Source organism: Vulpes lagopus, chromosome 1, assembly GCF_018345385.1.
Source record: "Vulpes lagopus strain Blue_001 chromosome 1, ASM1834538v1, whole genome shotgun sequence".
Lineage (NCBI taxonomy): Eukaryota > Metazoa > Chordata > Mammalia > Carnivora > Canidae > Vulpes > Vulpes lagopus.
Window position 1 is genome coordinate 145,089,705 of NC_054824.1, and position 26,413 is coordinate 145,116,117.

The window sequence follows — 26,413 nt, forward strand, 5'->3', positions numbered from 1 at the left end:
GCCACAACTGCTTTGCAATCAAGTGAGGAGTTTCTTCAAAATCCAGACTTCTGGGCCCCACCTCCACACCTACAGAATAGGAATCTCTTAGGCTGGAATTCAGAAATCTGCATTTTTAAGCTTTCCCAGTGATCTTAGGCACATTAAAATTTAAGAATTGGAATGCTGGAAAACTGCTCTCTGCATCCAGAGCACAAAGCAAACAGATTTGGGAGGCTTCATGGAGAAGGTGGAGTATCAGTTTGTCTATGAAGGCAGGACAAGACCTTAGACACATGGACAGGGTGGCAGGAGGGGCCATGCAAGCTTGTCCAACGGAAGTTTCACTGTCCCTCTTGCTTATTGCCATCATCATCGTCTCCCCCCAGCGTCCTTTCCGAATTCCTCTTTGGCCTCCTCACAGAACGTCAACAGTCTTCAGGGGCTGAGCTCCGTGGAATCTTCTGCTGTCCAGGAGCACGGAGGCGGCGCCCACCGAGGTGGATTAGCATGTGAAGGACACACACAGAACTGACAACAGAGAATATCCAGACACAAGCAGGCAAGAAAGGGTGAAGATGCATAAAGAAGAAAGGGAAGAAAACCACAGGTAGACAGGTAGCAGTTGTGGGCAGACATTCCTGAGCTGGGAAGGGACACACACACGGATGGATACGAAGGTCACCCACAAAGGCACAGCAGGAAACAGCGGGCGCGGGGAGAGAGAGACCGATGGAGAGGATGCAGAAGATGCGGAGGGTGCAGAGGACGTCCGCAGACGGACGGAGCCTCGGGCAGGACAAGGACGGGCTCGGGTGATGCCTCGGACTCCTCTCCCCCCTCTGCCCGAGGGGGTGCAGCCGCAACGGACTAAGCTCAAACACCCGGCTGCCTTCCAGGCCCTGCCCATCTTTCTCCTCACTGGCTGCTGCAGAGAGAGGCCAGGCGCCAGTCTGGAAGGGCTGGGTCCTCCTGGACGTGCACCTCGGTCATGGCGAGGGAGTCACCTCCCCACTCAGGGGTTATATTCATCTCGGCTCTCAGACTTCAAGTCTCGCTTATTTGTCACTTCCCCCTCCCCCCCTCCACTTTCGTACGCGTTTCTCGGGCCCTGGCTCTTACTGGGTGTTTTATTCCAACTCCCGGTTTCGGGCGACTCGGGAACTCCGTCTGTTCATTCAGAGGTCACTTCCCCTTTAAGCGCTTTTCCCCATCCGCCACCTTCGCAGACTCCCTCTCCTTCCCGACACCGCTTGCAGTTTCTAAGAGCACTACATTTCCCATCAACCTTAGCGCTCAAGCGGCTGCCCTAGGGAACTTCAAGTACCGAAGTGCTTCTTCTACCCGTCTCCGTGACGACCGCGGAGACCGATGGGGCTTGTAGTCCCCTCGGAATTGCCAGTGGCCCCCAAAAACTACTCATCCCAGGCGTCCTCGCGTCAGAGGCGGGTTTCCCTCCTGGCTCTCTGCGCGACCCTTAATCCTTCCTCGGACTCTAACTCCCGCCGTGCCTTGCGCTGAGTTCCCGACAGCGGAGCATGGGGCTGTGGCCAAAGTGCCTTCTGGGGATTGTAGTTCTCGTGTTGGTGAGGCGAGGAGGAGGCGGAGTGACTCGGCGGCCATTAGCTGTGTGTAGTTGCCTGGGACTGGGAGCTTAAGTGAAGAAGGAAGCCTTACTCTTGGAAATCAACTGTGGCCATGGGCTCCTGCCGGGGCTAGCCCGGGGATACGGAGAAGGCGGGCTTTTCGGTCCCCCGCCCCGCCCCGTGGCAGGGTCCACCAGGCCTCCCGGCATCCCCGGTCTCAAGTAGGCCTGGTCTGCCGGCAAGGGCGCCCCAAAGGCGGGAGGCGCCATGTCGCTGGTTGCTTACGCCAGCAGCGATGAGAGTGAGCCGGATGAGGCCGAGCCGGAGCCGGAGGAGGAGGAGGCGGCGGCCCCGCCATCCGGGCCCACCTTAGGGGGCTTGTTCGCTTCTCTCCCCGCACCCAAGGGCCCGGCCTTGCTGCCTCCGCCACCCCAGATGCTGGCCCCCGCCTTCCCCCCGCCACTGTTGCTGCCCCCGCCCTCCGGGGACCCCCGGCTCCAGCCCCCGCCGCCCTTGCCGTTCGGCCTGGGAGGCTTCCCTCCCCCTCCGGGCGTCAGCCCGGCGGAGGCGGCGGGAGTTGGGGAGGGGCTGGGGCTGCCCTCGCCCCGGGGCCCCGGCCTCGGCCTGCCCCCCTCCATGGGCGGTGCCGGGCCCCCCCTGGGCCTTCCCAAGCCAAAGAAGAGGACGGAGCCCGTGAAGATCGCGGCGCCGGAGCTGCATCAGGGGGATGTGAGTATGGGGTGGGGGGCTGCGCCGGGTAGTGCGCGGGGACCTGCGGCCGGTGGTCGCGGACCTGGGCCCCTGCCGTCAGAGGAGCGAGTTCGTGGGCTTTGGGACGTGCCCATGCGGGCTCCCGGGGGCTGCACCGCCCTGCGGGAGGGCCACACGGTCGGCCGCCCGCCATCCCCAGGTCGGGGCGCCGCTCCCCTGTCGCACCTGCTCCTCGGCCCGTGAAAGGTGTGCCTGGGGAAGTGACGGGACACAGGGTTCCTGCGCTCCCGCTTCCCTCCACCTGAACTTAAAGCCATCAGGGGCTGGGGAAAGGAATAGGGATCCCAGGTTCTGTGTTCCAGGGAGTTAGGAAGAAATTATCGGTGGAGGACAGCGCCGCTGAGGCATCAGCCCTGCCCTCGGATTGACAGAACTCTGGGAGATAACATGGCAGATTTTACAGAGCAGAAGCAGGCGACTAGCACGTAGGATCTTACCTGGATGGGACGTGGTGGCTGTGAAGAGCTGCCTGGGTCGCCTCCGCCCGTGCCTTGGTGTCCCCATTTAGGTGTTGCCTCGCCAGGTGAGTTAGGACCGTGGGATCCTGTTCTACAAGAGGCAGCCACGTCAACGTTGTCTTCTGTATGTGGGAGCAGAAAACAGAAGCCCTTTTCTGGGGTGAGCGCGGTGGGAACCAAGGAGACATAGGCCTGTGCACAGGTGGTGTTTCAGGATTTTCCTGAGTTCTTTCCTTGCTCTCTTCCGAAAAGTTAGTTGGTCAGCCCATCGCTCCCCTTTGGTGACCCTCGGAGAGAAGCTTGTGTTTGCTCTTGCTTTTCTGCAGGCTTCCAGCTCTGGCTTGGGGCCGTGTCCATGTTTGCTCTGGTTGGTCCCTCAGCTGCTTCCCCAGAGAGCCCACCATCCTCTCTCTCATCTCCTTTAGAAGACAGGAGCTCAGTGAGGACATCCTGGCCTGCCGGCTTGCACTACAGTCTCCTGTTACTCCTGTCGCTCCTGTCTCTGTGCGCTTATCACCGTCAAACACACAGCACGTCTTACTGCCCATCTCCCTGCAGGCGTGCACAAGCCCCGTGAAGGCAGGGCTGGCTGTTACTCTAAGCACTACTGTATCCCTGCTGAGTGCCACCTCAACGTTTTCGAAGTGAATGAGCTCAGGTGAAGGTGGCCTGTTCATGGAAAGGAGTTTTCAGAATCTCTCTAGCTGTCCCCCTTCTTGCTCACTTGAGACCGTGGCATCTACATCTAGAATCCAAGGCAGGCTCTGTCACTCTGCTGAAACTTACTCGGGCCTTGATTTAATCTCACACAGAGAAAAGTCTCTGGATAAGACAGAGAAAACTAGGTTCATTACTTCGGCATTCTCTTTTTTCTCCTTCCTGTTCGTCTCCACGTGTTTGTCTGGGAGCAGGCATGATGTCTGGGGCCAGCGGGCCCCCTGCCCTGTGGCAGTGGAGAAGCTCATTTCCAAGTCTGCGAAGGCAGCCTTAGAAATGCAGCTGGTAGGGGTCGTAGAACCGTCCATTCAGGCTGGCTCAGGTGGTGGGTCACTCTGATGATATGCAGTCTGTTCTCCTCCATCAGTGGAATTCATGAAATTCTGAAGTGAACAGTGACACAATCGTCAGAGAAACCAGATCCGAGACCTTAGCTTCTCCAGTTTCCTATTTTCGTCCCGCCTGAACTGGTGGTGGTCTCTGAAAGCACAATTCCTGCGGAAAGGTGGCCTGAGAGATTTCGCGGTAGCCAGGTGAGGGTTCCGAGCACTTCTGCTTCTAAGCTCTGTGTCCTGCACTTAGTAGGCTCTCAGTACGTGTTTGGAGAAATGTATTAGGTTTCCTTAAGTGACTTCCCTTCAGAGTTTGGTGTTGAAGTAGAAGTAACCAACTCTGAACTCTTGTGCATTTATTCGTTCACTTTCGTTTGGAACAAAGCTGCCTGTCTGTGCCGGGAGCCGAGAGTACAGGGGTGAACATGATCGCTCTGCCCACGAGGACGCCACGGTCTATGGAGAAGACTGACAAGGAGGTAGATTTTAGGTCAAGTCAGAGAAGAACCAGGAGGGACGCCTGTGTGGCTCAGCAGTTGAGCGACTGCCTTTGGCCCAGGGCGTGATCCCAGAGTTCTGGGATCAAGTCCCACATCAGGCTCCCTGAGAGGAGCCTGCTTCTCCCTCTGCCTATGTCTCTGCCTTCTCTCTGTCTCTCTCATGAATAAATAAATAAATAGAATCTTTAAAAAAAAGAAAAGAAGAAGAACCAGGAGAGAGCTGGGGTTGTGGGAGCACACCTGGTAGGCACTGATCCAGTCTAGAAGTTGGGGAGACTTCCAGAGGAAGGAGATAATAAAAGCGAGGAGGAGGGAGCCAGGGAAGAGGTGCTGCGGGGAGAAGACAAGCAGGATGTGGCACAAAGCCCAGTGGTGAGAGAGTGACAGTGCTCCAGGGGCACCTGAAGTGAGTAACTCACAGGAGTATGGGGAGGGAGGTGCCGAGGCCAGAGGTTTGGGCCTGGAGCACCACCGGAAGGCCTCTGATGTGACCCTTGGGTAGTGCTAGGTAAGTGCCCCTAAAGGCCAAGCAAGGACTCTCAGATCGCAGAGTGGCGAGGACTTGGCAGGGAGCATGACTGGCAGTGGGTGGGGTGGGGGTTGGCAGGGGGCAGCGTGAGAGAGGGCGTTGGCCTGGACAGGGGCGCCAGCTCAGTGAGATCCGTAGGCTGCGGATCTGTCAGGAGGCAGAAGTGGCTGGCCAGTCTAGGTGGTTGATGGGATGGCTTGAATAAAGGCCAGGGTTCGAGGTTGACCCCTGCCTTTTAGTGCAGGGAGCGGGCAGGGTAGTGGTGCCATTTATGAGGGAGTACAGGAAACAGGGCAGGTTGGGGGTTAGGTGGATTTAATTGGTTGCAGTTATCAGACAGCACCTCTAGCTGGCTTGAATGGTAATACATCATAAGCGTAGCATGGTACTTTGGAAAGGGCCGGGAGTCAGGAATTGGAGGTCTGTTGGGGACCCACACAGCTCTGCATGTTTGATCCATTCTTTGTCTGCAGAGCAGCTTCCTCTGCTCCACGTTTGCTGCAGAGGACTGATGGCCACCCCCACCCTCACACCTTGTTCCCTTATTCCTTTAGGTCCCAAATGGAACCACATTATTAGTCCCAATTCTGGTTTTCCACGAGCGAGAATATGGTGGGGCTGCTCGTAGTCAGCTCCGCAGGCAGCTGCAGCCAGGGGACGGGCAGGGCCCAGTTCCATGTCCAGGTCAGCTTTCCACTGTGAGGAATTGAGAGTGACCTGCAACATGCCGGATCACCACCTCCTTTTCTTACTGTCTCAGCTGTCTCCTTGGGCAGCTTGAGTGTTGATTTTGTGGGCTCAGGGATGCAGACTTCTAAAATCAGGATACAGAAAGTCAGAAGAAGGAAAGTCAGTCTGCGGCAGCCCGGGTGGCTCAGCGGTTTAGCGCCGCCTTCGGCCCGGGGCGTGTTCCTGGGGACCTGGGATTGAGTCCTATGTCAGGCTCCCTGCATGGAACCTGCTTCTCCCTCTGCCTGTGTCTCTGCCTCTCTCTCTCTTTCTCTCTGTGTCTCTCATAAATAAATAAAATCTTTAAAAAAAAAAAAAAAAGAAAATCAGTCTGCTCTAAGAGTTTTTGGTCTCTAGATGTGCGTTCCAGAGCCCACACGTTTCAGGTTTATCTGGATTGGTAATACCCACGTTTTCAGATCATTTACCCAGATACTGGAAAACTGGCAGTGGTGAGATGGGAGGTTTCACTTATTTTGGTTATTTCTGTTGACCAAATAAGAGTTGACTGCAGCAGATTGAGCACAGTCTCCGCCCTCAACTGCGAGGGAAGGAGCGCAGACATCTGTGGGGCATCTGCCCAATGGCTGTGACCCTGCCTGAGGCAGGACCCTGCCTCTGCCAGCTCATCATGGTCCCTGGTTTACAGAAAGAGGAGTGTAGAGAACAGAGGTGATGGATCTAAGATCAAGGTTTGGCCTCTCTTTGACCGCAGAGGTGTTTTGTTATCTCGTTATGCCTGTGGGAGAGAGTGCCCTGGGGCAGCCGCTGGTGTGCAGGCAGCACAGTGTGGGGCATAGGAGCAGGGCGCAAGAACCAGGCGCAGTGTGGGGTGTAGGAACGGGGTGCAGGAGCGGGGTGCAGGAGCCAGGCGCCAGGCGCAGTGCGGGGCATAGGAGCAGAGGTGGGGGTGGGGGACGCAGGGGCGAGGCGCAGGAGCTGGAGAGGAGGCCCAGCTCTAACTGAAGGGCCCGGAGACCAAAGAGGGAAACAAGTTGATGAATCTGGCTAATTGGGATAATAGCAGTGAGGAGTGTAGTAGTGATTCGAGTTTGGACCCTGGGGGCTTGTGCCTGGGCCCTTATTTCCTCCTTGGCTCCTGGCCCTGGCAGCTAGCGATTGGTTTTTGGAGAGGGAGTCTGTCAGAACCAGAGTCTGAGAAGATAAGCAAGAGGCTGCCACCAGGAGCGAGGCTCTGATAGATTAGCAGATCCCACCAGGCTGGCTTAATGGAACAGGTCTGTTTCCGTTTTGCTCAGCAGTGTCTGGTGTGTGTGTCTTGTCACTCTTGGCAGCTGGAGCAGAGAGGACAGTGGTGGCCACTGAGGCTCGGGCTCTTGTGAGGTCAAGAAGAAATTCATTACGTTCTTTTTAAGACAACCAGTTTGTGCCTCCAAAACCCTGGAGGGCTCATCCTGGCCAGGCCTTGGTGCTCTGGTGTCGTGGGCCTCACCCCTGTCTCGAGTCTGACGGCACTGCCCTATACCGTCGGCTGGGATCTGGCCTCTCTAGAAGTGGACTCCAGGGCCTTCACGGGACGGCCTCCTGTGGAAAAATTTGGCAGTTCCTCAAAAAGTTACTTAGAATTACTCTGTAATCCAGCAGTTTCTTATTTAAAATTTTGCTTTTTTTTTTTTAAGATTTTATTTATTCATGAGAGAGAGGTAGAGACATAGGCAGAGGGAGAAGCAGGTTCCCCCCAGAGAGCCCGATGCGGGACTTGATTCCTGAACTGCAGGATCACACCCTAAGCTGAAAGCAGAGCCTGACCGCTGAGCCATCCAGGCGTCCCTTAAAATTTTCTTTAAAAAATTTTATTTTTTATTTGTTTATTTTTTTAAAGGTTTGTTTGTTTGTTTATTGATATGAGAGAGGCAGAGACACAGGCAGAGGGAGAAGCAGGCTCCATGCAGGGAGCCTGATGTGGGACTCGATCCTGGGACTCCAGGATCACACCCTGGGCTGAAGGCGGTGCTAAACCGCTGAGCCACCCAGGGATCCCCCCAATTTTTTTTTAAGTAAGCTCCACACCCAACGTGGGGGTCGAACTCATGACCCTGAGACAGGAGTTGCATCCTCTTCCTCCTGAGCAGCTGGCCTCCCCTATAATCTAATAGTTTGATTCCTAGGTGAAAAGAGCCCAGAACAGGACTCACATGCCTGCACACCTGTCTTCCCAGCATTGCCGTTCACTCTAGCCAGGAGGTGGCAGTAGCCCAGGTGTCTGCACAGGAGTGGACGAGCAGAGCGTGGGTGCTGTGCGGTGGCGTATCCTTCAGCCTTGGGAAGGAAGGAAATGCTGGCATGTGGACAACATGGGTGCTAAGTGAAGCAAACCGGCCACAGACGAGTGTGCGCCGGGTGGCCCTGATGTGTGCGGTACCCACAGTGTGTGTAATCGCAGACCTGGAGAGGAAAAGCGCCATGCCCCGGGGTTGGGGGTCAGGGAGTAGCTCCTGGGCGGTTGTCATTCAGGAGGTACAGACTTGGTTTGAGTGATGAAAGTTCTAGAAATGGACGGTGATGAATGTGGTATAGCACGGTGAGTGCACTTACGCCACTGAGTTTTTTTTTTTTTTTTTAAGATTTTATTTATTTATTCATGAGAGACACAGAGAGAGAGACAGACAGACAGGCAGAGGGAGAAGCAGGCTCCATGCAGGGAGCCTGATGTGGGACTCGATCCCGGGACTCCAGAATCACACCCCAGGGCTGAAGGCAGGTGCCAAACCGCTGAGCCACCCAGGGATCCCATATGCCACTGAGTTGTAAACTTAAAATTGATAAAATGGCACATTTTGTATCCCATATGTTTTTCTGTGATAAAGGAGAAAACCCTAATGTGCTTCTGTCCCTGTTCCTGTCCAGGAAGTTCTCCTTGGGTCTAAGTTAAATGCTGAGGCTGAGCCCGTTACCTCCAGCAGGGTCTCCAGGGAAGCTGAACTGATGTTTCTCTGCGGAGTTCCAAGGGGTGCCAACTCCCCTGTCCTGGGCAACTGAGGCATGCATGATGGCTTGTCTCTCAGCCTGGGCATTGGCCCCCTCCATGCTCTCTGGTGCTCTGTGCTGAAATAGGTTTTCTTTGTAAGCTCTCCTTCTGTTTCCTGTGAGTGTTTAGTCGGGAACCCCCATGGCCACATGATCTTCGTTTGAGTGGCCTCTGAGCTTCCATGGTGAGCCCGGGAGCTCCATGTGGCCACCAGCTTCTAGGGCGGAATTGGCGTGAGTTTGTGTGAACGGCAGGGATGGTTTTACTCTGTCCAAGCCCCACAGCCCCCTAGACCTGTCCTGTGGCCCAAAAGCAGTTCCAAATGTCCCCGAGTCCCTCTTGTCAGCTTTCAGAGGGAGAGATTTTGCTCTGTCCCTCCCCAGAGGTAGAAAGGCAGGACTTCACGAGATTGTGGGCCCAGCACACAGGAGATTCTGATTTGGGGAAGTTCTTGCCATGTTTTGGAGGATCTGCTGTAGCTCATGTGTTTCACGAAGTAGTGTATAAGATGGTTCGGGGATAAGGACCAGGCATTCCAGAGAGAGGGTGATTGTGAGGGCCCTGCGCAGCTCCCTGAATGCAGGAACAGTAAGTGGCTCCTAGGGTCTGTACAGATGTGGTTTTTGTGCTTTCAGACCTTAATCTTGGAATGTCGGTATAACGGAGACAGTGTGTACTGTTTGAGAGACAAATGGCATTTCCTCAGCACACCTGGCGTCCACCTCTGTTGGCTGCAGGGACAGTTAGGCATTCTGCAGCCTTGTTCTGGTCATCATAAGATCTGGAGAATAAGAAGATGCTTGTACAGTTTTATAGATGTCATCATCTTAAACTAGGCTAAGATTTGCTTGTTTTCAGGTTGTTGCAGTGAGACTTGTTGCACATGTTGCTGAGGTGGAGTTGTACCTCCAGGCTTCAAGGACGCTCAAGGATGCTCTGTAGCCAGGCCCACAATGAGGTGGTTCCCGCAGTGAGAGCCTTCCAACCTTGAGGCAGTTGAGGCAGTTCCCTGCAGTTGGGTGGGGAGGGGGGGGGGGTGCGGGGCTTTGTGGCCAGAAGGCAGGGAGTGGTCAGGAGTCTCTGAAGGCAGTGGGGTGGGGGGGAGAGGGAGTAGAGAGAATAGGTCAAAACATGAGGCATGTGGGGCCTGAGGCTGTTTGGTTGAGTTTGACATCTAATAGGCCAGGGAGGGTGATAATCCCTGAAGTCGGCCCACAATGTTAATTATGTATATTTTCTTTTTCTTTTTTTCTTTTTTCTTTTTTTAAAATTATGTATATTTTCATGGCCAGTAGCTTGTGCATTCTTGGTTGTGCCGTGTGTGTTATTTCCAATAGGCTTGGGAGTGGCAGATAAGTAACAAAGCGGAGACTCAGACTTGTGTTTCTGAGTTTGTGCCTTGTGCTCTCGCATCATGTGGGGGTTCTTGAGGGGCCTGACCATGTGGCTGTCAGGCCTGGGCAGGCTGTGGGCAGGCTCGGACAGCTGGGCATGGTGTCTCTGCAGAGATGTGGGCTCACAGAGGGGCCGGGGCCTGGTTCTGCTGTGTTCTAGCTGCTGTTTAGCCTTGGCGAGCCTCACCTCCCTTACCCGCAAAATTGAGGTGATAACACCTGCTGGGAAGCGTTACCAGAAGGACTAAGTGAAGCATCGCAAGTGAGTTGACTGCTACCGAGATGACTCCCCTTACCGCCTCCCCCTTATTTATCCTCTACGTTTAAGTACTGAGACAGACTGCCCTTAAGGATTTCATCATGCATATGTATTTGGCAGCAGTTAGTAATGGAGATCGTTGCACACAGAATCCTGTGAGACGGTCTTGAACTATATGGCAGAAAAGGTGAGAATACAAATAAGAAAAATGTCATAGTCAGGGGCACCTAGGTGGCTCAGTCAGTTGAGAGTCCGACTCAGTTTCAGCTCAGTTTTGTTCATGAGTTCTAGGTCGAAAGATCAAGCCCTGTGTTGGGCTCCACGCTGAGAATGGAGTCTGCTTGGGATTCTCTCTCCCACTCCCCCTGCTCACGTATTCTGTCTCTCTCTCTCTTGAATAAATAAATACATCTTTTAAAAATTTTTTTTGAAAAAGAAAAGAAAAATGAGCAAAGCAGGCATATGTGGACCAGGGTTAGCATGACGCCACCCCAAACGAGTGATGCTAGGACACAGTGGAAAAGAGCAAGCTGAGAGTCACCAGGAAGGTTCCTGGGAGTTTGGAGTCAGGAGTACAGAGTACAGACATAGGAGAGTGCCCGGCAGCTGAGATACAGGCGCAGGGATGAGGTGCTAAAGCCAGGCCACCCATGAAAGGAAGAAATGTAGGACCAGCAGGTTCTTTGAGGGGTTGCTTGGTGTCCTTGTGTTTGTTTATTGCAACAGAACAGGGGAGGGAGGGGCAGAGAGAGAGGGAGAGAGAACCTCAAGCAGGTTCCATGCTGAACACGGGGCCCAGCTCGTGGCTGGCCCATCTCACCACCCTGAGATCATGACCTGAACCAAAATCAAGAGTCAGAAGCATAACCAACTGAGCCACGCAGGCGCCCCTCGATTCCTTATGTTTAATGCCTTTATTACCATTACTAGGGTGCTCGTCATCTTACTGGACTGTAAGTTCCTTGAGGGCAGAGATTTCTTTTGTGTCACAGCACACACACAAGCTCTTGGAAGCACCCTGAGGTGAATGGTTTGGAGACCAGTGGGCTAGGACTCTACCTGCACTGGGCCCTATCTTGTGCCCGAGGGCATATGGGATCCACATCATCTTACCTGTAATGCCTCCAGGGCAGCAACCTGGAAGTCTGTCTATGCACCTCGCACTGTGTCTTGCAGGGAGGAGGCCCTCTGTTACTGTGAGGTCTTTGTCATCCATGAACCCAAAAAGGAACTTGTGTGTGTGTGTGTGTGTCAGCTGTGAAAGTCAGGCAGAGGGTTTGAGTTCTTGCAGAGTGTTGGGAGATGAACGGGCCTTGGAGGCCCTTCATGTGCAGATGCTCAAACCAAGGCCCCAAGAACAAATGGAAAGCTTTCAGGATTCTTGGCTTGGGGATTAATGTTTAGAAGTCAAGTAGTGGTGAAGCTTGCTGTTCATATGCCTCGCACCTTGCTGATAGTTGAATATGCTCAGGAACTGGTACTGAGCTGCAAGTTCAGGTAGTTTTCAGTGTGAGAGCTTGTATTAAGAACAGTCCTGGTGAGTTAGGGGTGACAAAGTGGTCTCCTGTGCCCCAAGTGCTCACTGTCCCCATTGGCTCGCCTTCTTGGACACAGACAACTCTCTGGCAGACAGTAGATCATATTTGGAGAGAGAATGGATTTCTCCAATGGCTTTGACCTTTAATGCTGCACACAAGAGTAGTTAACACACCACTTACTCCCACTGGAGTTCCCCAGCTGTGTGGTTATGTAGTCTGGATGAGTGGTTTCAGAAGTGAAGCTGAGATGGGGGGCGATTGTGGGCCAAATCACATTCATCTTCTTGTGGACAGATTTATAAGGAGAATGGGCATATAGCCTTTTCTTTCCACCAAGTCTAAGCGAGAGAAAATAGTTCTGCTTTGATGGAATAGAAATTGATGGCTGGAAAGCTATGCAACAAGTCTGGGTGGGGGGGGGGGGGATGAATGGCCTGGGGAGGTGAGCATAGCCCCTTCTTTTGACGCAGGTCTCCGGCAGGAGGAGAGCTCTGCCTTCGGTGGTTGCCTCTGTGGGGCAGGGGTAGGATCCCACAGTCAGGCGATCTCTCCTGCTCCTCATCTGCTCTGGGTTCTTCCTCCGCTGCCGTTGAATGGGATGGCCTTATTCTGTTTCTTTTTCTCTTAGTCAGATTCCGAGGAAGAAGAGCCGTCAAAGAAGAAAACTGTCCTTCAGGTAAGCTCTGGACGCAGCACAGCCCCTTTTCTCATCCCACGCAGCTTCCGGAAAGCAATTTACAACACCCAGTACTTTCCACCACACTTAGAGCAGATGCCAGTGCTGGGGGACCCACTGTTACCAGATGGTTTGTGTCCCTGGGTGACCTCCCCTCACTGCGCCCAGGTGCTGGTGAGGTGGCATCCCTTCGCCTAGAGGGCAGAGGGCAGGGGGCATGGAAACCACTGGAATCGGTACATTTCTGCTCCAGAGATTATGCAGGAAGGGTAGAGTAGAAGAAGCGATGGGTGAAAACCTCATGGGGAACGTCTGTATTTTAAAATTCTCCATTTTCTCCCCATCTCATTTTTAACCTGGAAAATTAACACTTAAATAGCACTGTGTAACAGGCGCTGTTCTGAGTGCTTTATCAGCATTTACTTGATTTAATCCTCAAAGTGGTGCTGAAGGCCTAGTGTCCGCATCATGCCCGCATCCTACCTGAGGGACCCAGGAGCTGAAGGAGCTCGCCCAGGGCCAAGTGGCTAGTGGGGCAGGGTGGGGAGTCCACTGGTGTCTGACGGTGGAGTCCAAGCTCATCCCTGCTGCGCTTGGCTCCTGCTCCAGAATGGAGCCTAAAGTCCTCAACTACACAGTGCCAGGAGATGACCTCCCTGCCCTTTACCCTGTTCTCCCTGTCCCAGAGCCTTGATTCTGGCCCCTGGGAGTGTCTTCCCTTTTACTCTGCACTTCAGGACTTCTGTGCTCTCTGATCTCATGGATCATATGTCTCCAGAAAAACAAAAGCAAAAGTGGTCCTTCCTCTGTACACTTGTTCTTTGGTGACTCGGGTGTATGCTGCCAAAGCTGCCCTCTTGCATGACTCTGTGGAGGTGTCCCCTCCCCTGCTGGGAGGTTTTACGACACAGTCCTGTGGGAATGAGAGACATGACTGGGGAGTGATATTGTGGCCCTGTTTATAGGGGGTGACGGAGGAGGAGACACGCACCCACTGGCAGCTGAAGCCCGTTACCAGAATGACTGCCTGGAGGAGGTGGATGGGCAGCTCTGGTCATGGGAGTGCAGAAGGCCTCAGGAGGAAAGAACAGTTTCCCCAGCTGGCAGGAGGGGCTAGGTGGAGAGGGAGCTCAGCTGAGGGCAGAGTGGGGCCTTGGTGCTGCAGGGGGTGTGGCTGTGACCCCAGATGTCATCCAAGAAGTTGGACACCTCAAGGTAGCTTGAGCAGGTGCTCCACATGGCCCCTTGGCTGGGTCCCTGCACACTTGGGTCTCTGCAGTCTACCAGGATACACAGCCTGGAGAGGAGCCTGCCTGCCAGATGAACTCTTCTGCCTGCCTGACTCCCAAGCCCAGGGTCCAGGCATTGCTTGACCAAGGGGCTGAAGTATACTGGTCCTCTGGAAATGATCTTATTCTGTTCTCCTTTTTCAAACTGACACCTCCCTCAACCCTACAGTTAGGCTAGGCTGGCCCTAAAGCAACAGAAAACAGAATCGGGGAGATTTTTACGTGTCCTGGGAACTCTGAATGGGGTGAGCCAACTTGCTTGCAAATTGAGAAGTTAAATGCTTGACTCAGCCATAAGCTGAATATACTAAATCCGTAGGCCTTTCCTTGGGCAGAGGAGAGGACTTTGGGCAACAAGAATGGATGTCTTTTGGACAGAGCCTTGTTTTTTACTTTTGAGTAGCAATCTAAAGGAAGCAGAGGGTTCCTATGTTAAGAGGAACTTTTCAAGATATGGAGAAAGGTAGAGTGATTGGCTGGAGAGAGCCCTGGGCTTTTGGGGAAGGAGGATGATGTGGGACTAAGAGCATTGTAACTGAGATGCTGAACTCTAGGAAACAAACTGAGGATTGCTGGAGGGGAACGGGTGGGGGATGGGGTAGTTGGGTGATGGGCTTAATTAAGGAGGGCACTTGAAGTAATGAGCACTGGGTGTTGTATGCAACTGATGAATCACTAAATTCTACCTTTAAAACTAGTAATATGGTATATGTTAATTAAATTTAATTTAAATAAAAATATATTTAAAAAAGCATCGTATTTGCCAAAAACCCAGAATCAGGGAAGGGTCTGTGGCAGAGGACAGTGGAGCTGGTTTGGTATGGAACCAAGGAGAACAGGCATGGCATCTTAACCTTGGGAGCAGCAGCCAGCGGAAGGGCCTGGGGTGGGAGGACTCCAGCCCTGTTGGATGAGCCAAGTGGGCAGAGGTAAACAGGAAGCAAGGGCTGGTAAGATTTTAGGCTGCAGCACCTGTCCGTGATTCGTGTTCTTGATGTTAGTAATATGTATCACAAGATCTCACTTGTCCCATTTCTTCCCTCCTTCCCCAAACCTGCGCTCACCAGGGATCCGGTGAGGGGACTGGTCTGTCCGCCCTGCTTCCCCAACCTAAAAACCTGACCGTGAAAGAGACTAACAGGTTGCTCCTGCCCCATGCCTTCTCCCGGAGACCCTCGGATGGCTCCTCTGACACTAAGCCCTCCAGACAGGCTTCTAAGACCAAGCCCTCTCCCCTTGCTTCTATCGTGGGTACCACAACCACCACTCCGTCACCCTCTGCCATCAAGGCTGCCGCCAAGAGTGCTGCCCTGCAGGTGACAAAGCAGATCACGCAGGAGGAGGACGACAGTGATGAGGAAGTTGCCCCCGAGAACTTTTTCTCCCTCCCTGACAAGGCTGAGCCACCTGGAGTTGAGCCATACCCTTACCCTATCCCCACTGTCCCTGAAGAGCTGCCTCCAGGCACGGAACCAGAGCCAGCCTTCCAGGACGATGCAGCCAATGCCCCCCTTGAATTCAAGATGGCAGCAGGCTCCAGTGGGGCCCCTTGGATGCCTAAGCCTGGGGATGACTACAGCTACAATCAGTTTTCCACATATGGCGATGCCAATGCCGCTGGTGCTTATTATCAGGTGGGTAGGAGGCATGGAGGGTAGACCAGGGCATGCTGGGGTATGATGGCCAGGGAGAGCTTTGAGCCAGTGATACAGCTTCTGTGGCATCACTTTGGCTGAGTTTATGTCTTCTCATGTCTTGATTTTCCTGTACCTGTTGAGCCTCGATACATACTACTTTTGTTCTGAACCATACTGGTCTAAAATTGCCTAAGTCTCAAAGTCTGACAAGTAGAAGCACATAACTGGTAACTTTGTTCTGAAAACCAGCCCTCATTGTCGGAAGAGCTGGTGAGAGGTGGAGGGAGAAAGCGGAAGAAGAAGGGCCTCTAGTCTGGGAGATCCAGGATGGCCTCGTGGGTGTGGATGGTGGTGATGAGTGAGGTGGAGGGGGGGTACACGAGAGCAGGACGGAAAGAGAGGAGATGCTGAAGGCTGGAAGGATCTGGAGAGTTGACACAGCAGGGAAGAGGGAAAAGGGAGAACAGAGAACATGGGAGACCGAGCCCTGGGAAATTGGGAGGGTGGAGATGCCTACCGTGGGGAGGCAGGGGACTGCAGTTTGTACAGTGGGACAGAATGAGGTCTGAGGGCAGTTTGGGCTTTGAATTGCAAGCTGTGTGAGTCTGAGCTGCTTCCTCAGCTGTGCAAGGGGGCCTAACGGGCAGCCTCGTGGTGTTGCTAGGCTATCCCATCAGCTAGCTTAGTGTGTGGTGCCTGGGACAGAGCAAGTGCCCAGTAAATGGTTGTGATTTTTTTTTAAGATTTTATTTATTTATTCATGAGAGAGAGATGCAGAGACACAGGCAGAGGGAGAAGCAGGCTTCATGCAGGGAACTTGACGTGGGACTCGATCCCGGGTCTCAAGGATCATGCCCTGGGCTGAAGGCAGTGCTAAACCACTGGGCCACCGGGCTGCCTGGTTGTGATGATTTTTTATCCAAGTGCCATTTGGAGGAGCTTCTTAGCTTTGTTGTGGGTGGCGTGAGAATGAGTATAGCATGCCAGGTTGTGAGTGGGTTTAGGAAAGACTTTCCCAGCAGCCAGCATGTGCTAGGTGGAGAGGACTCCGGGGGCCCTCGGACTCTTAGCGGGCTGCTGGTTGAGCAGGGGCAGCTGGCGGCAGTTTTCCTGCCAGCTCGGGACATTTGCAAAACTTAGGTCCCCTGAAACCCCTGTGATTCTCTAAAATGGCCAGCTTTAACCTTCATCCTGGGCATGGCTAGGGACCCATAGGGTGGGCTTTGGGGAGACCCTGTTCTTTTTTTTTTATTTTTTTTAGGATTTTATTTATTTGAGAGAGAGAGCACAAGTTAAGCAGGTCCTTAACCAACTGAGCCATCCAGGTGCCCTGGGGGGACCCTGTTCTGATCAAAGACTTTAAGAACAATTTCTAAGTATTTGTATTTCCTGAATATTTGCTGTTGAGCCTCGATGTACCCTGTAGGCAGATCAGGAACAAAATGTCTCCTTTCAACATAGTTAGAAGGAAGATAAGAGTGTTTTGACCTCTTTAGCTCAAAAGGAAAAAAAAGCCAGTTAAATGAGTAACCGGCGTTCTGTATCCTTTTTTTTTTTTTTTTCTTATTAATACAGTATTTATTTGTCTTTCCTCTGTCAAACCCTGAGCCAACCACTTTTCCCAGGCTGCCTGGGGAGGTATAGGAAAAGGAACATACAGGGCATATAGGGCAGACAAGACATGAGAGAAAGACCTATGGGAGGAGACGACTCCTTCACATGGCGAAGAGGATGAGAAAGGCCATCATCGGGCAAAAGAGCCCCATAGCCTCCGAGAGGGCAAAGCCCAGAATGGCGTAGGAGAAGAGCTGTTGCTTCAGAGAGGGATTCCTGGCATAACCAATTATGAGGCTCCCAAACACAGTCCCAATTCCAGCCCCAGAGTCAGCCACCCCTACAGTGGCAGCCCCAGCCCCAGTGAACTTGGCTGCCATGTCAATGTCCCTTGAAATGGCGCTGGTTTGGAAGCTGCGGCTAGGAATAAGTGAGGTCAGGGGATGTGGGGCTGCCAAGCTGCTGAGGCTCTTATCTGTCAGTGTCTCCCGTGGTTTTAGCACCACTGCAGACAGTGATCGGCTCAACAGCTGAGAGGTTCTCCGGACCAAGAAGGGGGTGGAGACGAAATTTGCACAGGTGTACATTTTCAGGGGATGAGGGGCTGTAGCAGGAGAGCTGCTCCCAGAGCGGAGATGACCGAGAGCTCTGTATCCATTTATAAACTGCACCGAGGTCTGTGCACATGAAACACTTGACATATACTCGGGGACCCTGCAATTGCATGTATCTTACGTGAATACTTTCATAGAAAATCGTGCTCCAATCACTCTGGATTTTCATGTATCTTATCAGTATATATTTTTAAAATTTTATTTATTTATTCATGAGAGACACACAGAGAAAGGCAGAGACACAGGCAGAGGAAGGAGAAGCAGGCTCCATGCAAGGAGCCCAATGTGGGACTTGATCCTGGGATCACACCCCAAGCCAAAGGCAGATGCTCAATCACTGAGCCACCCAGGTGCCCCTTCGTCAGTATTAAACCTTATTTTCCATTTAGCTCACCAAAAAGTGGATGTTCTTAGAGGGCCATTTATTGGAGCTTGGGGCAAAAGTGGAAGAATTGGGAGAAAATGTGCACAAGGTAGAAACCTGTTTCTCAGCTGAAGGGCCACTGGCCTCCTGGGGGCTCATCCTGCCTGCACCCCTCTTCCTCTGGGACCCATGGCAGCATGTAACAGCTCACCTCAGGCTGGTCCTCAGATTGCTAAGTGTCCGGTAACACACACCTGGCATGGTCTCAGCTTTAATTCCATACCACCCTTATAGCCAGTTATTTTATCTCATGTTTTTGTGGAAGTGGATGCACAACGTTAAATTAGTTCAGGTGCGCCCTCTCCTGGTTCAGGCAGTGTCCTTGGGTCCAGAGGCCCTAAAAGGACAAAGAACAGGAGTGATATGCCTTCACACCTCTCCCCCTGCTCAGTGCAAGTGTGTCTCTTCTGCCTCTAGAGCAGGGCTGAGGGGGAGCCGGGTTGAGGGATCAGGGTGGAAATTGAAGCAGGAGAGAATGTCTTTATTTCTTCTCACCTTTCCCTAAAAAATACCCACCTGTCTGGATGGTGCACATCAGAAAAGCTGCAGATTGTTCTTGGATCGCTGCTGGGTCCTTGGGATTGGCACTTTTACCTGTCCAATGGAGTTGTCTGTGGTACTGGCACTACTGCTGCTGTTTGACAAAGGCTCTCTCTGCTCCTGGGCAGGCCGTGTCCCCTGCCCACCGTGCCCCTCAGTTGGTATGTTTTTTTCCCTCTTGGCTGCAGGATTATTACAGTGGTGGCTACTATCCTGCACAGGACCCGGCTCTGGTCCCCCCCCAGGAAATTGCCCCAGATGCCTCCTTCATCGATGACGAAGCAGTAAGTTAAAGCACGGTGACTGACGTATGGACACCAGGTTTCAATCTGAAACTAAAAAGGTTTTCTAACTATATTCAGTCAGGATTTACTGCAGCAGCATGTAACTGAGAAACTTTAAAGCATAATGGCTTATTTCAGGGAAGCTAACTTCTCGTAAAAGAAGATGAGAGGTAGGTAGGCCCAGGGGTCCAGTCCCCTCCTGATCATTAGTTTGCTGTCCCTGGGTCACGTGGCCTTTATTCTTCTGCCCAGCAGTGGCAGGTGAGGCTGCAGCTCTCAGGCCTATGTTCCAGCCAACCCTCTGCAGCTTCTCATAGGAGACCTCCTAAAAGTTCCTACAAACACTCCCACTTCTCCCACATTGCCTAGAGTCTGGTCATATGGCCACACGTGGTTGCAGGGGCACCCAGGGGTGTAGACTTTATTTAGTTGGGTGGTCACATGCCTCGCTAGAATGTCGGGCTCACTTGCATAAAAGAAGGGGAGAATGGATTTGGTGAGGGAATAACAGCCATGGTGAATAACTCGTGTTCTACACCCGTGGGTCCCTGCGCTGAGCTCCATCATCTCTGCCCAGGGAGAGATGGAAACCCCACGTCCTGTGCCATCAGCCTGTGTGCAGGATGGAAAGTATTGTTCTCTTCGTAGGGAGGTCATGACCTGGTAGGAGGGGCTGGAGGAATCCAGGGTGCTACCTCTTTACATACAGGTTCTTATGAAAAATAATCATCTGCTCACCTTTTCACAGAGGAGTGTCCATTCTTCTGCATACTTTTTTTTTTTTAAGATTTTATTCATTTATTCATGAGAGATACACAGAGAGAGGCAGAGACACAGGCAGAGGGAGAAGCACGCTCCATGCAGGGAGCCCAACATGGGACTCGATCCTGGGTCTCCAGGATCACACCCTGGGCCACAGGCGGCACCAAAGCTGCCCTGCATACTGTTCCTAGTTACTGTTCACCCAATCCCCTGTGGGTATTTCCTTGGCAAGTTTCAGGGTTAGGTCCTCAGCCCAGGAGGCAGCATTGAGCTCATACTGTGGCAAAAGTTAGTTTCTTGTAGGTGGAATGCCCCTCAGAGCCTCGCTAATAATGCTCAGACCAGGACCTGGGTTCCACTCAAGTCTCTCAGTGGTTTTTTTTTCCTCCCTAAATGTTTTTATTTATTTGAGAGAGAGAGAGCATGCACATATAAACGGGAAGGGGCAGAGGGAGCAGGAGAAGCAGACACCCCACTGAGCAGGGAGCCCATCATGGGGCTCAATCCCAGGACCCTGTGATCATGAGTTGAGCCGATCATGTGTTGGACACTTACCGACTGAGCCCCCCAGGTGCCCCTGAGTGCTTTTTTTTTTTCCCCTGAGTGCTTTTAGAGTCCACCCACACTACCTTCCAGGCACATCTTGGGTGACTTTGGTGAGGAGGGGAAGGAGAGAGTAGCAGTCTCCTAGAAGATCTGCCAGGCCTTTCTTATGAGGCTCCCTCTCTGGGTCCAGTCTGGTGTGGGGTCTGCTGATTTTGTGATACCAAACCAAGAGGAAGGAGCAGATGTGTAAAAACCAAGTTTTAGAGGAGAAATTCTAGATTTTTTTTTTTTTACCCTGAATTCTTTTTTTTTTTTAAAGATTTTATTTAATTATTCATGAGAGAGAGGCAGAGGGAGAAGCAGGTTCCATGCAGGGAGCCTAACGTGGGACTCAATCCCAGGTCTCCAGGATCACGCCCTTGGCTGAAGGTGGCGCTAAACCGCTGAGCCACCCAGGCTGCCCCTTACCCTGAATTCTTAATTTGAAAATTGTACACAGTCCTTTGAGGTAGATACAGTGTATATTCCTTTGAGGCAGATACAGTGTATATATAACAAGTACAAGTTCCAAGCAGTGACCAGTTCCAAGTAGTGACCGGGGTATTGCATTTCCGAGGCATCCTTCCCCTGAGTGTAGAAGTTCTGAGCAGCAGCCTTTCCTTTGGCCTCAGGGGAGCTTGGTAGGTGGTGGGGTGAAAGGGCATGGGGGGCCAGGGAGTCACAAAGCCGTTCCATACTGTCTGGACCCCTAGTGACCTCCCCTGATCCCCCACCCAGATCCCCCCATCCTGCCTTCTTTTTCCTTTTTCAGTTTAAGCGGCTGCAGGGCAAGAGGAACCGAGGGAGGGAGGAGGTCAACTTTGTGGAGATTAAAGGGGATGACCAGCTCAGTGGGGCCCAGCAGTGGATGACCAAGTCACTGACAGAAGAGAAAACCATGAAGTCATTCAGCAAAGTAAGTGGGAAGATCTGCTGTGTGGCCCCATCCTGAGCCCACACCCAATCATTACTGCCCCAGCACCAGTTCACACATGCCTGCTGCCCACGGTACTGGGGCATGCCCCCAGCCTCATGGATGCAGCCTCTGCCTTCCAGAACTTTGCAGCACTTTGCTTCCTATCTGGATGGTGGGGTCTGGTTGCTGAGATTGAGCAGTTGGAGCAGTTTCCCATCCTGCACTTGGGAAGAACTTTGATATGTTGTGGCTGCTTCCCCGGCTGGACGGAGCCTGCAGCTGCTCTGCCCTCTGCCCACAGTCAGATCCCTCCTCTGTCCTGTCGCGCTGGGGCCTGGCTCAGCACCTTTTGAGGTGTGGGCATAACAGCAAAGTCCTGGGGGCTTAGGTTCTGCGTGTGCAACCCCTCCTCTCTCCTTTTTTGTTATTTATTGTAGCCAGCTGTGGGCTTTTCAGATGCTTTATTCCTCATGCTTCCCACACCGAGCTCCTGCCTTTCTGTGCTCATTTTCTTCAGCGTGATGAACCCCTCTCCACCTAGTAGCTGAGTACAGCAAATGTGGACATTTATGAACCTGCCACAGGGGGGAAAATGTGGGGGAGCCCTGGATTCGAGCCCAGCACCAGCAAGGCCAAGGTCGGGCATCTTATTCCCTTCTCCTCCCCCTGACTTTCTCTGCTTTGTTCTGTGGCCACAGATGGCCATCTGAGCCCCAGCCGTTTGTTTTAACTGAATGCTGGCGGTCATACAGGACAGAGCAAAGGATTGTGGTTAGATCGGCGTAGATCCATCACTGTTTCCTGGAAAAACCACTTAGGAGAGCATGCTTTCCTGACTATGGGTCGAGAAGCATCATCACATAGTAACAGCTACTGTTGTTCGCGCTTACCGAGGGCTGGGGGTGGTTAGTATTTGCCATCTTTGAGGGTCATATTAAATGATGTCACACAGCAGCAAGGAATTGAAGTTCACAGTTTTCCCAGGTCTGGCTTCTCTTGCCACCATCTCATTGTATTAAAGCTATTAAAGCTAGAGTTTTTAAAAAGAAAAAGATACGGTTCCTGTCCTTGAGGCGTTTACAGCGTAACTGGGAGAGAGACTTCAGGACGCTGGAGTGTTAACAGAATGGTGGGTGTGCTGAGGACACTCCAGAGAAGAGTGCTGGGAGCTGGGTGGGGCAGATTAGGAAGCTTCTGGTCTGAGACAGCACTGGTGGAGGACAGAACACCACAGGATGAAACCCAGACCCATATAGGCTTGGACAGTAAGGCATTTGCATCAGAGCTTGGTTAGGGCTTCAGCCAGCTAGGGGTGGATACTGAAATATTGGAGACTGGTGGGGTGATGGTGGAATTTCAAATTGCAGGGTCCCATAGGCACTGGCTAGAATGGGGGAGGCGGGCTTGCAGCTGCTAGCCATTGATAGGAGAGCTTGGGAAGCAGTAGGTAGGAGTGGGCTGGTGGCGGGCTGACAGGAGAAGGAGGTAGAGATTGAGAGGGTCAACGCGGGAGATGAGCAGGGTTGTGAGCCAGTCTGCAGGGACACTGTGTTAAGCTCCCTGCGGGCACTACAGTTGGCATCTAGCGTCCACTGTGGGCAGAGCCCTGTGCTTGTTGCTAAGGGTGAGGTGGGGTGGGGTTACCAGAGAAACAGAAGACACCGTACTGACCTCAAAGTATTTCGAGGCCAGTGGGGATATTAGCAGGCTATTTCAGGCAGATCTTCTGAGTCTGGGTTTTTTGGAAAATAGCTTTAATAAAAATAACTGTAAGTGTATAGTCATAGAAACAGCTCCATGCTGACTCTTCTCCCCCAGGATCTGGGCTATGTGGTCGGTTTCTCAGTCTCCAGCCTTGCACCATCTAGGCACATGAGATACTTGTACTTTTCTTCCAGTGGCTTAATTATTGTGTTTTCTCCCTTGCAGAAGAAAGGCGAGCAGCCCACAGGCCAGCAGCGGCGGAAGCACCAGATCACGTACCTGATCCATCAGGTGAGAGAGCTGGGGCCCCCCCCTGCCTGCTGGGCCCTGAACACCTGGGCAAGTGCTGGCTGAGGCCCAGTTTCCAGTCCCTGGTACCCGCCTCCCCCGCCCCTCCCGCCTCACCCCTGGCGGCTCCTCCACTTGGCCACTAGAGGGGGATGTGTCCTTCTGAATCACCCACTGCAGAGACATTTAGACATTGAAACAAACACAAAGGGCAGTGAAGTGGTTTCTCATATGGTTCTTTTAAAGAGCCCATTTACCAAAAATAGATAAACAGCAATTTTATTGTTTAGGGATTTAAGAAACTATTCTTTTTCTTTTTTTTTTTTTTTTAAGATTTTATTCATTTATTCATGAGAGACACAGAGAGAGAGAGGCAGAGACACAGGCAGAGGGAGAAGGAGGCTCCATGCAGGGAGCCCGATGTGGGGCTTGATCCCAGGACTCCAGGATCACGCCGTGGGCCGAAGGCAGGCACTAAACCGCTGAGTCACCCAGGGATCCCCTAAGAAACTATTCTAAAGAAAAATGGTCCACCAGCTTTTAGCAAAACATCTACCTGATAAGGAAGGTTTTTTTTTTTCCTTCTTTAAGATTTATTTATTAGGAAGCCTGGATGGCTCAGTGGTTGAGTGTCTGCCTTTGGCTCAGGATGTGATCCTGGGGTCCTGGGATCAAGTCCTGCATCAGACTCCCTGCCCGGAGCCTGCTTCTCTCCCTCTGCCTATGTCTCTTCTCTGCCTCTCTCTCTCATGGGTAAATAAATAATCTTAAAAATATATTTTATTTATTTACTTGAGAGTGAGTATGTGTGAGCGAGTACTCAGTGAGGAGAAGCAGGGGGCAGGGGCAGAGGGAGAGAATCCCAGACTTCCTGCTGAGCACAGAGCCTGACATGGGGCTCGATCCCACACCCTGAGATCATGACCTGAGCAGAAACCAACAGTCACTCAACTGATTGTGCCACCCAGGCACCCCAGGAGGTTGGTTTTATATTCTCCACTTCTGTGGCAGGAGATACCAACACAAATAATTAAAAATCACATAATCCAAAAATGTCTTTTGGAATTAGAATGTTATTTATATGCTAGGACCTGACAACTTTTAAATACTCATTTAATCATAAAACAGACTTTTTTTTTTAAGATTTTATTTATTCATGAGAGAGACAGAGGCAGAGATACCAGCAGAGGTAGAAATAGGCTCCCCGTGGGGAGTCGATGTAGAACTCGATCCCAGGACCCTGGAATCATGACCTGAACTGAAGGCAGACGCTCAACTGCTGAGCCACCCAGGTGCCCAAAACAGAAATCTTTCTGAGACCCACTGTACTGAGCGCTGTCTAGGCCCTTTCCCTGGGGGCGCATATGCTATGTGGTGACTTAAGTGGGAAATCTGCTTCCATTGTTCTGGTCATAGTCTCGCCTTCCTTTTCAGGGATCCCCTTGTGTCCTTACCCTATCTTGTTTTTTGTAGGGAAAGGATTTGAGGGTAGGGACTTCTTCTAAACCCAAACTCTTCACCCTTACCCCTCATCCAGGGGAGATGAGCAGGCATCCTCTAACTCTCGTGGGGTGTTCCTCTACTCCCTGAGTGCTACATCATGGTCAGCAGAGGAGTCTCAGTTCTAGTACTTTCCAGTCCTTTTGCCATGGCTTCCATTTGTGTCAGAAAGTGGTGTCAATTTCTCAGGTACCCCGTCCACCACCATATTCAGCACAACACAAAACTGCATCTTTAGGTGTAGCTTTTGTGGGGTGGGGTCCTGTGTGGCTCTGTCCACTTTTTTTTTTAAGATTTTTTAATTTATTCATGAGAGACACACACACACATAGAGAGAGAGAGAGAGAGACGCAGAGGGAGAAGCAGGCTCCATGCAGGGAGCCCGATGTGGGACTCAATCCTGGAACTCCAGGATCACCCCCTGGGCTGAAGGCAGGCGCTAAACCGCTGAGCCACCCAGGGATCCCCTCTGTCCACTTTTTTTGAGACTGTCCTCCCCAGTCACCCTTTTCCTCCCTCATCCTCCCCATCCTCTTCTATCCTCTTCCATCCTCCCCTGTCATCTTCCTCTTCCGTCCTTTCTCATGTCCTTTCCCATTCTGTGGTTCAAGCATCTGATTTGCCTTCCTTTCAGATGCACACACTCTAGCTCTTCTTTGTCCTTCTTCCACCTGAGCGATTCAGTTTTAAACCCAACAGGTGAGGGACCAGGAACCTTTTGTTTTGTTTTGTTTTGTTTTTAATTTTAAGTAATCTCTGCACCCCACATGGGGCTCAAACTTAGGAGCCTGAGATCAAGAGTGGCATGTTCCCTGACTGAGACAGCCAGGCGCCTCAGGACCAGGATTCTTCAGTTTTTGTTTCTGCTTAAACCCTGTTAGTGGGATCCCTGGGTGGCGCAGTGGTTTGGCGCCTGCCTTTGGCCCAGGGCGTGATCCTGGAGACCCGGGATCGAATCCCACGTCGGGCTCCCTGCATGGAGCCTGCTTCTCCCTCTGCCTGTGTCTCTGCCTCTCTCTCTCTCTCTGTGTGACTATCATAAAAAACAAAACAAAACAAAACAAAAAAACCCTGTTAGCCTCAGAGATATGCTGTTAGTTCCCCAAAGAGATGTTTCTTCTCTGCTTTCCCAGGGTCTTCCCCTTCTACTTGAATAAGAGAAAATGAAGTCTTTGAAGGGATTTGGTATTCCCCCTTAACTGCTCCGGGGAAGAAAGAGGTTAGACTGGGAAGCTCGGGGCCAGAGAGGGGCCCCTCGGCACCCCAGTCGGCTCACCCCTGCCTGTCCCCCTCCCACAGGCTAAGGAGCGAGAGCTGGAACTGAAGAACACCTGGTCGGAGAACAGGCTCAGCCGCCGGCAGACCCAAGCCAAATATGGATTCTAGGGCTCTGGGCCCCACCGCTCTGGCACCTCCTGTGGCCTGGCACCTGGCTTTGCCTCTGGGACCCCAGCTGTTCCAGGCCCAGGGTCTCCGTCCCTGAGGAGCCAGCCCTCGCCTCTGCGAGAATGAACACATTTGATAGATTTTTCTTAACAGAAATTAGAAAATTCAGCTCCTCTGTCTGGGAGCTAGCAAAGACTCGAGTGATGCTTCGGACGGGGCTCTGAGTTCCTGAACAGGACTGTTGCTCCCTGGTGGGTGTGATGAAATGGGGAGCTCTTCCCTCCACTTTTTTTTTTTTTTTTTTTAAACCAGGGATGTCTGTTGAAATAAAACATTCAGTCTGACAGACACTGCTTGCCCTAAGCCCTTCCTCCATCTTAGCATGGTCTCATTTTTCCATTGTGGAGCTTTCTCACTTGTTTTCCTGTTCCTGGATCTGATGTTAACCTTGTGCAGAGCACCCTCCAAAACGT

The 26,413-nt window shown here is 52.2% G+C and overlaps 2 protein-coding genes across 2 annotated transcripts; one reads left to right on the forward strand and one right to left on the reverse strand.

Moving 5' to 3' along the window:
• Positions 1–1,560: 1,560 nt before the first annotated feature.
• On the forward strand, positions 1,561–26,290 carry PRCC (proline rich mitotic checkpoint control factor). The gene is made up of 7 exons (XM_041762045.1): positions 1,561–2,294; positions 12,410–12,457; positions 14,814–15,380; positions 18,704–18,799; positions 20,919–21,062; positions 22,992–23,057; positions 25,854–26,290. Exons 1-7 carry the CDS (start codon positions 1,833–1,835, stop codon positions 25,938–25,940), a joined length of 1,470 nt encoding a protein of 489 aa, XP_041617979.1. The 5' UTR covers positions 1,561–1,832; the 3' UTR covers positions 25,941–26,290.
• On the reverse strand, positions 15,387–18,677 carry LOC121494943 (ATP synthase F(0) complex subunit C2, mitochondrial-like). Its single transcript, XM_041762091.1, has one exon. It carries the CDS (start codon positions 17,636–17,638, stop codon positions 17,099–17,101), a length of 540 nt encoding a protein of 179 aa, XP_041618025.1. The 5' UTR covers positions 17,639–18,677; the 3' UTR covers positions 15,387–17,098.
• Positions 26,291–26,413: the final 123 nt, after the last annotated feature.

What these genes read in the sequence shown, in the direction of transcription:
- LOC121494943 (XM_041762091.1), bottom strand. Translation starts at nt 17,638, where the DNA reads ATGTCAAGTGTTTCATGTGCACAGACCTCGGTGCAGTTTATAAATGGA.
- PRCC (XM_041762045.1), top strand. Translation starts at nt 1,833, where the DNA reads ATGTCGCTGGTTGCTTACGCCAGCAGCGATGAGAGTGAGCCGGATGAG. An exon ending in CCATGAAGTCATTCAGCAAA is followed by an intron (nt 21,063 to 22,991) that starts GTAAGTGGGAAG and finishes TCTCCCTTGCAG; the next exon opens with AAGAAAGGCGAGCAGCCCAC. An exon ending in TCACGTACCTGATCCATCAG is followed by an intron (nt 23,058 to 25,853) that starts GTGAGAGAGCTG and finishes CCCCTCCCACAG; the next exon opens with GCTAAGGAGCGAGAGCTGGA.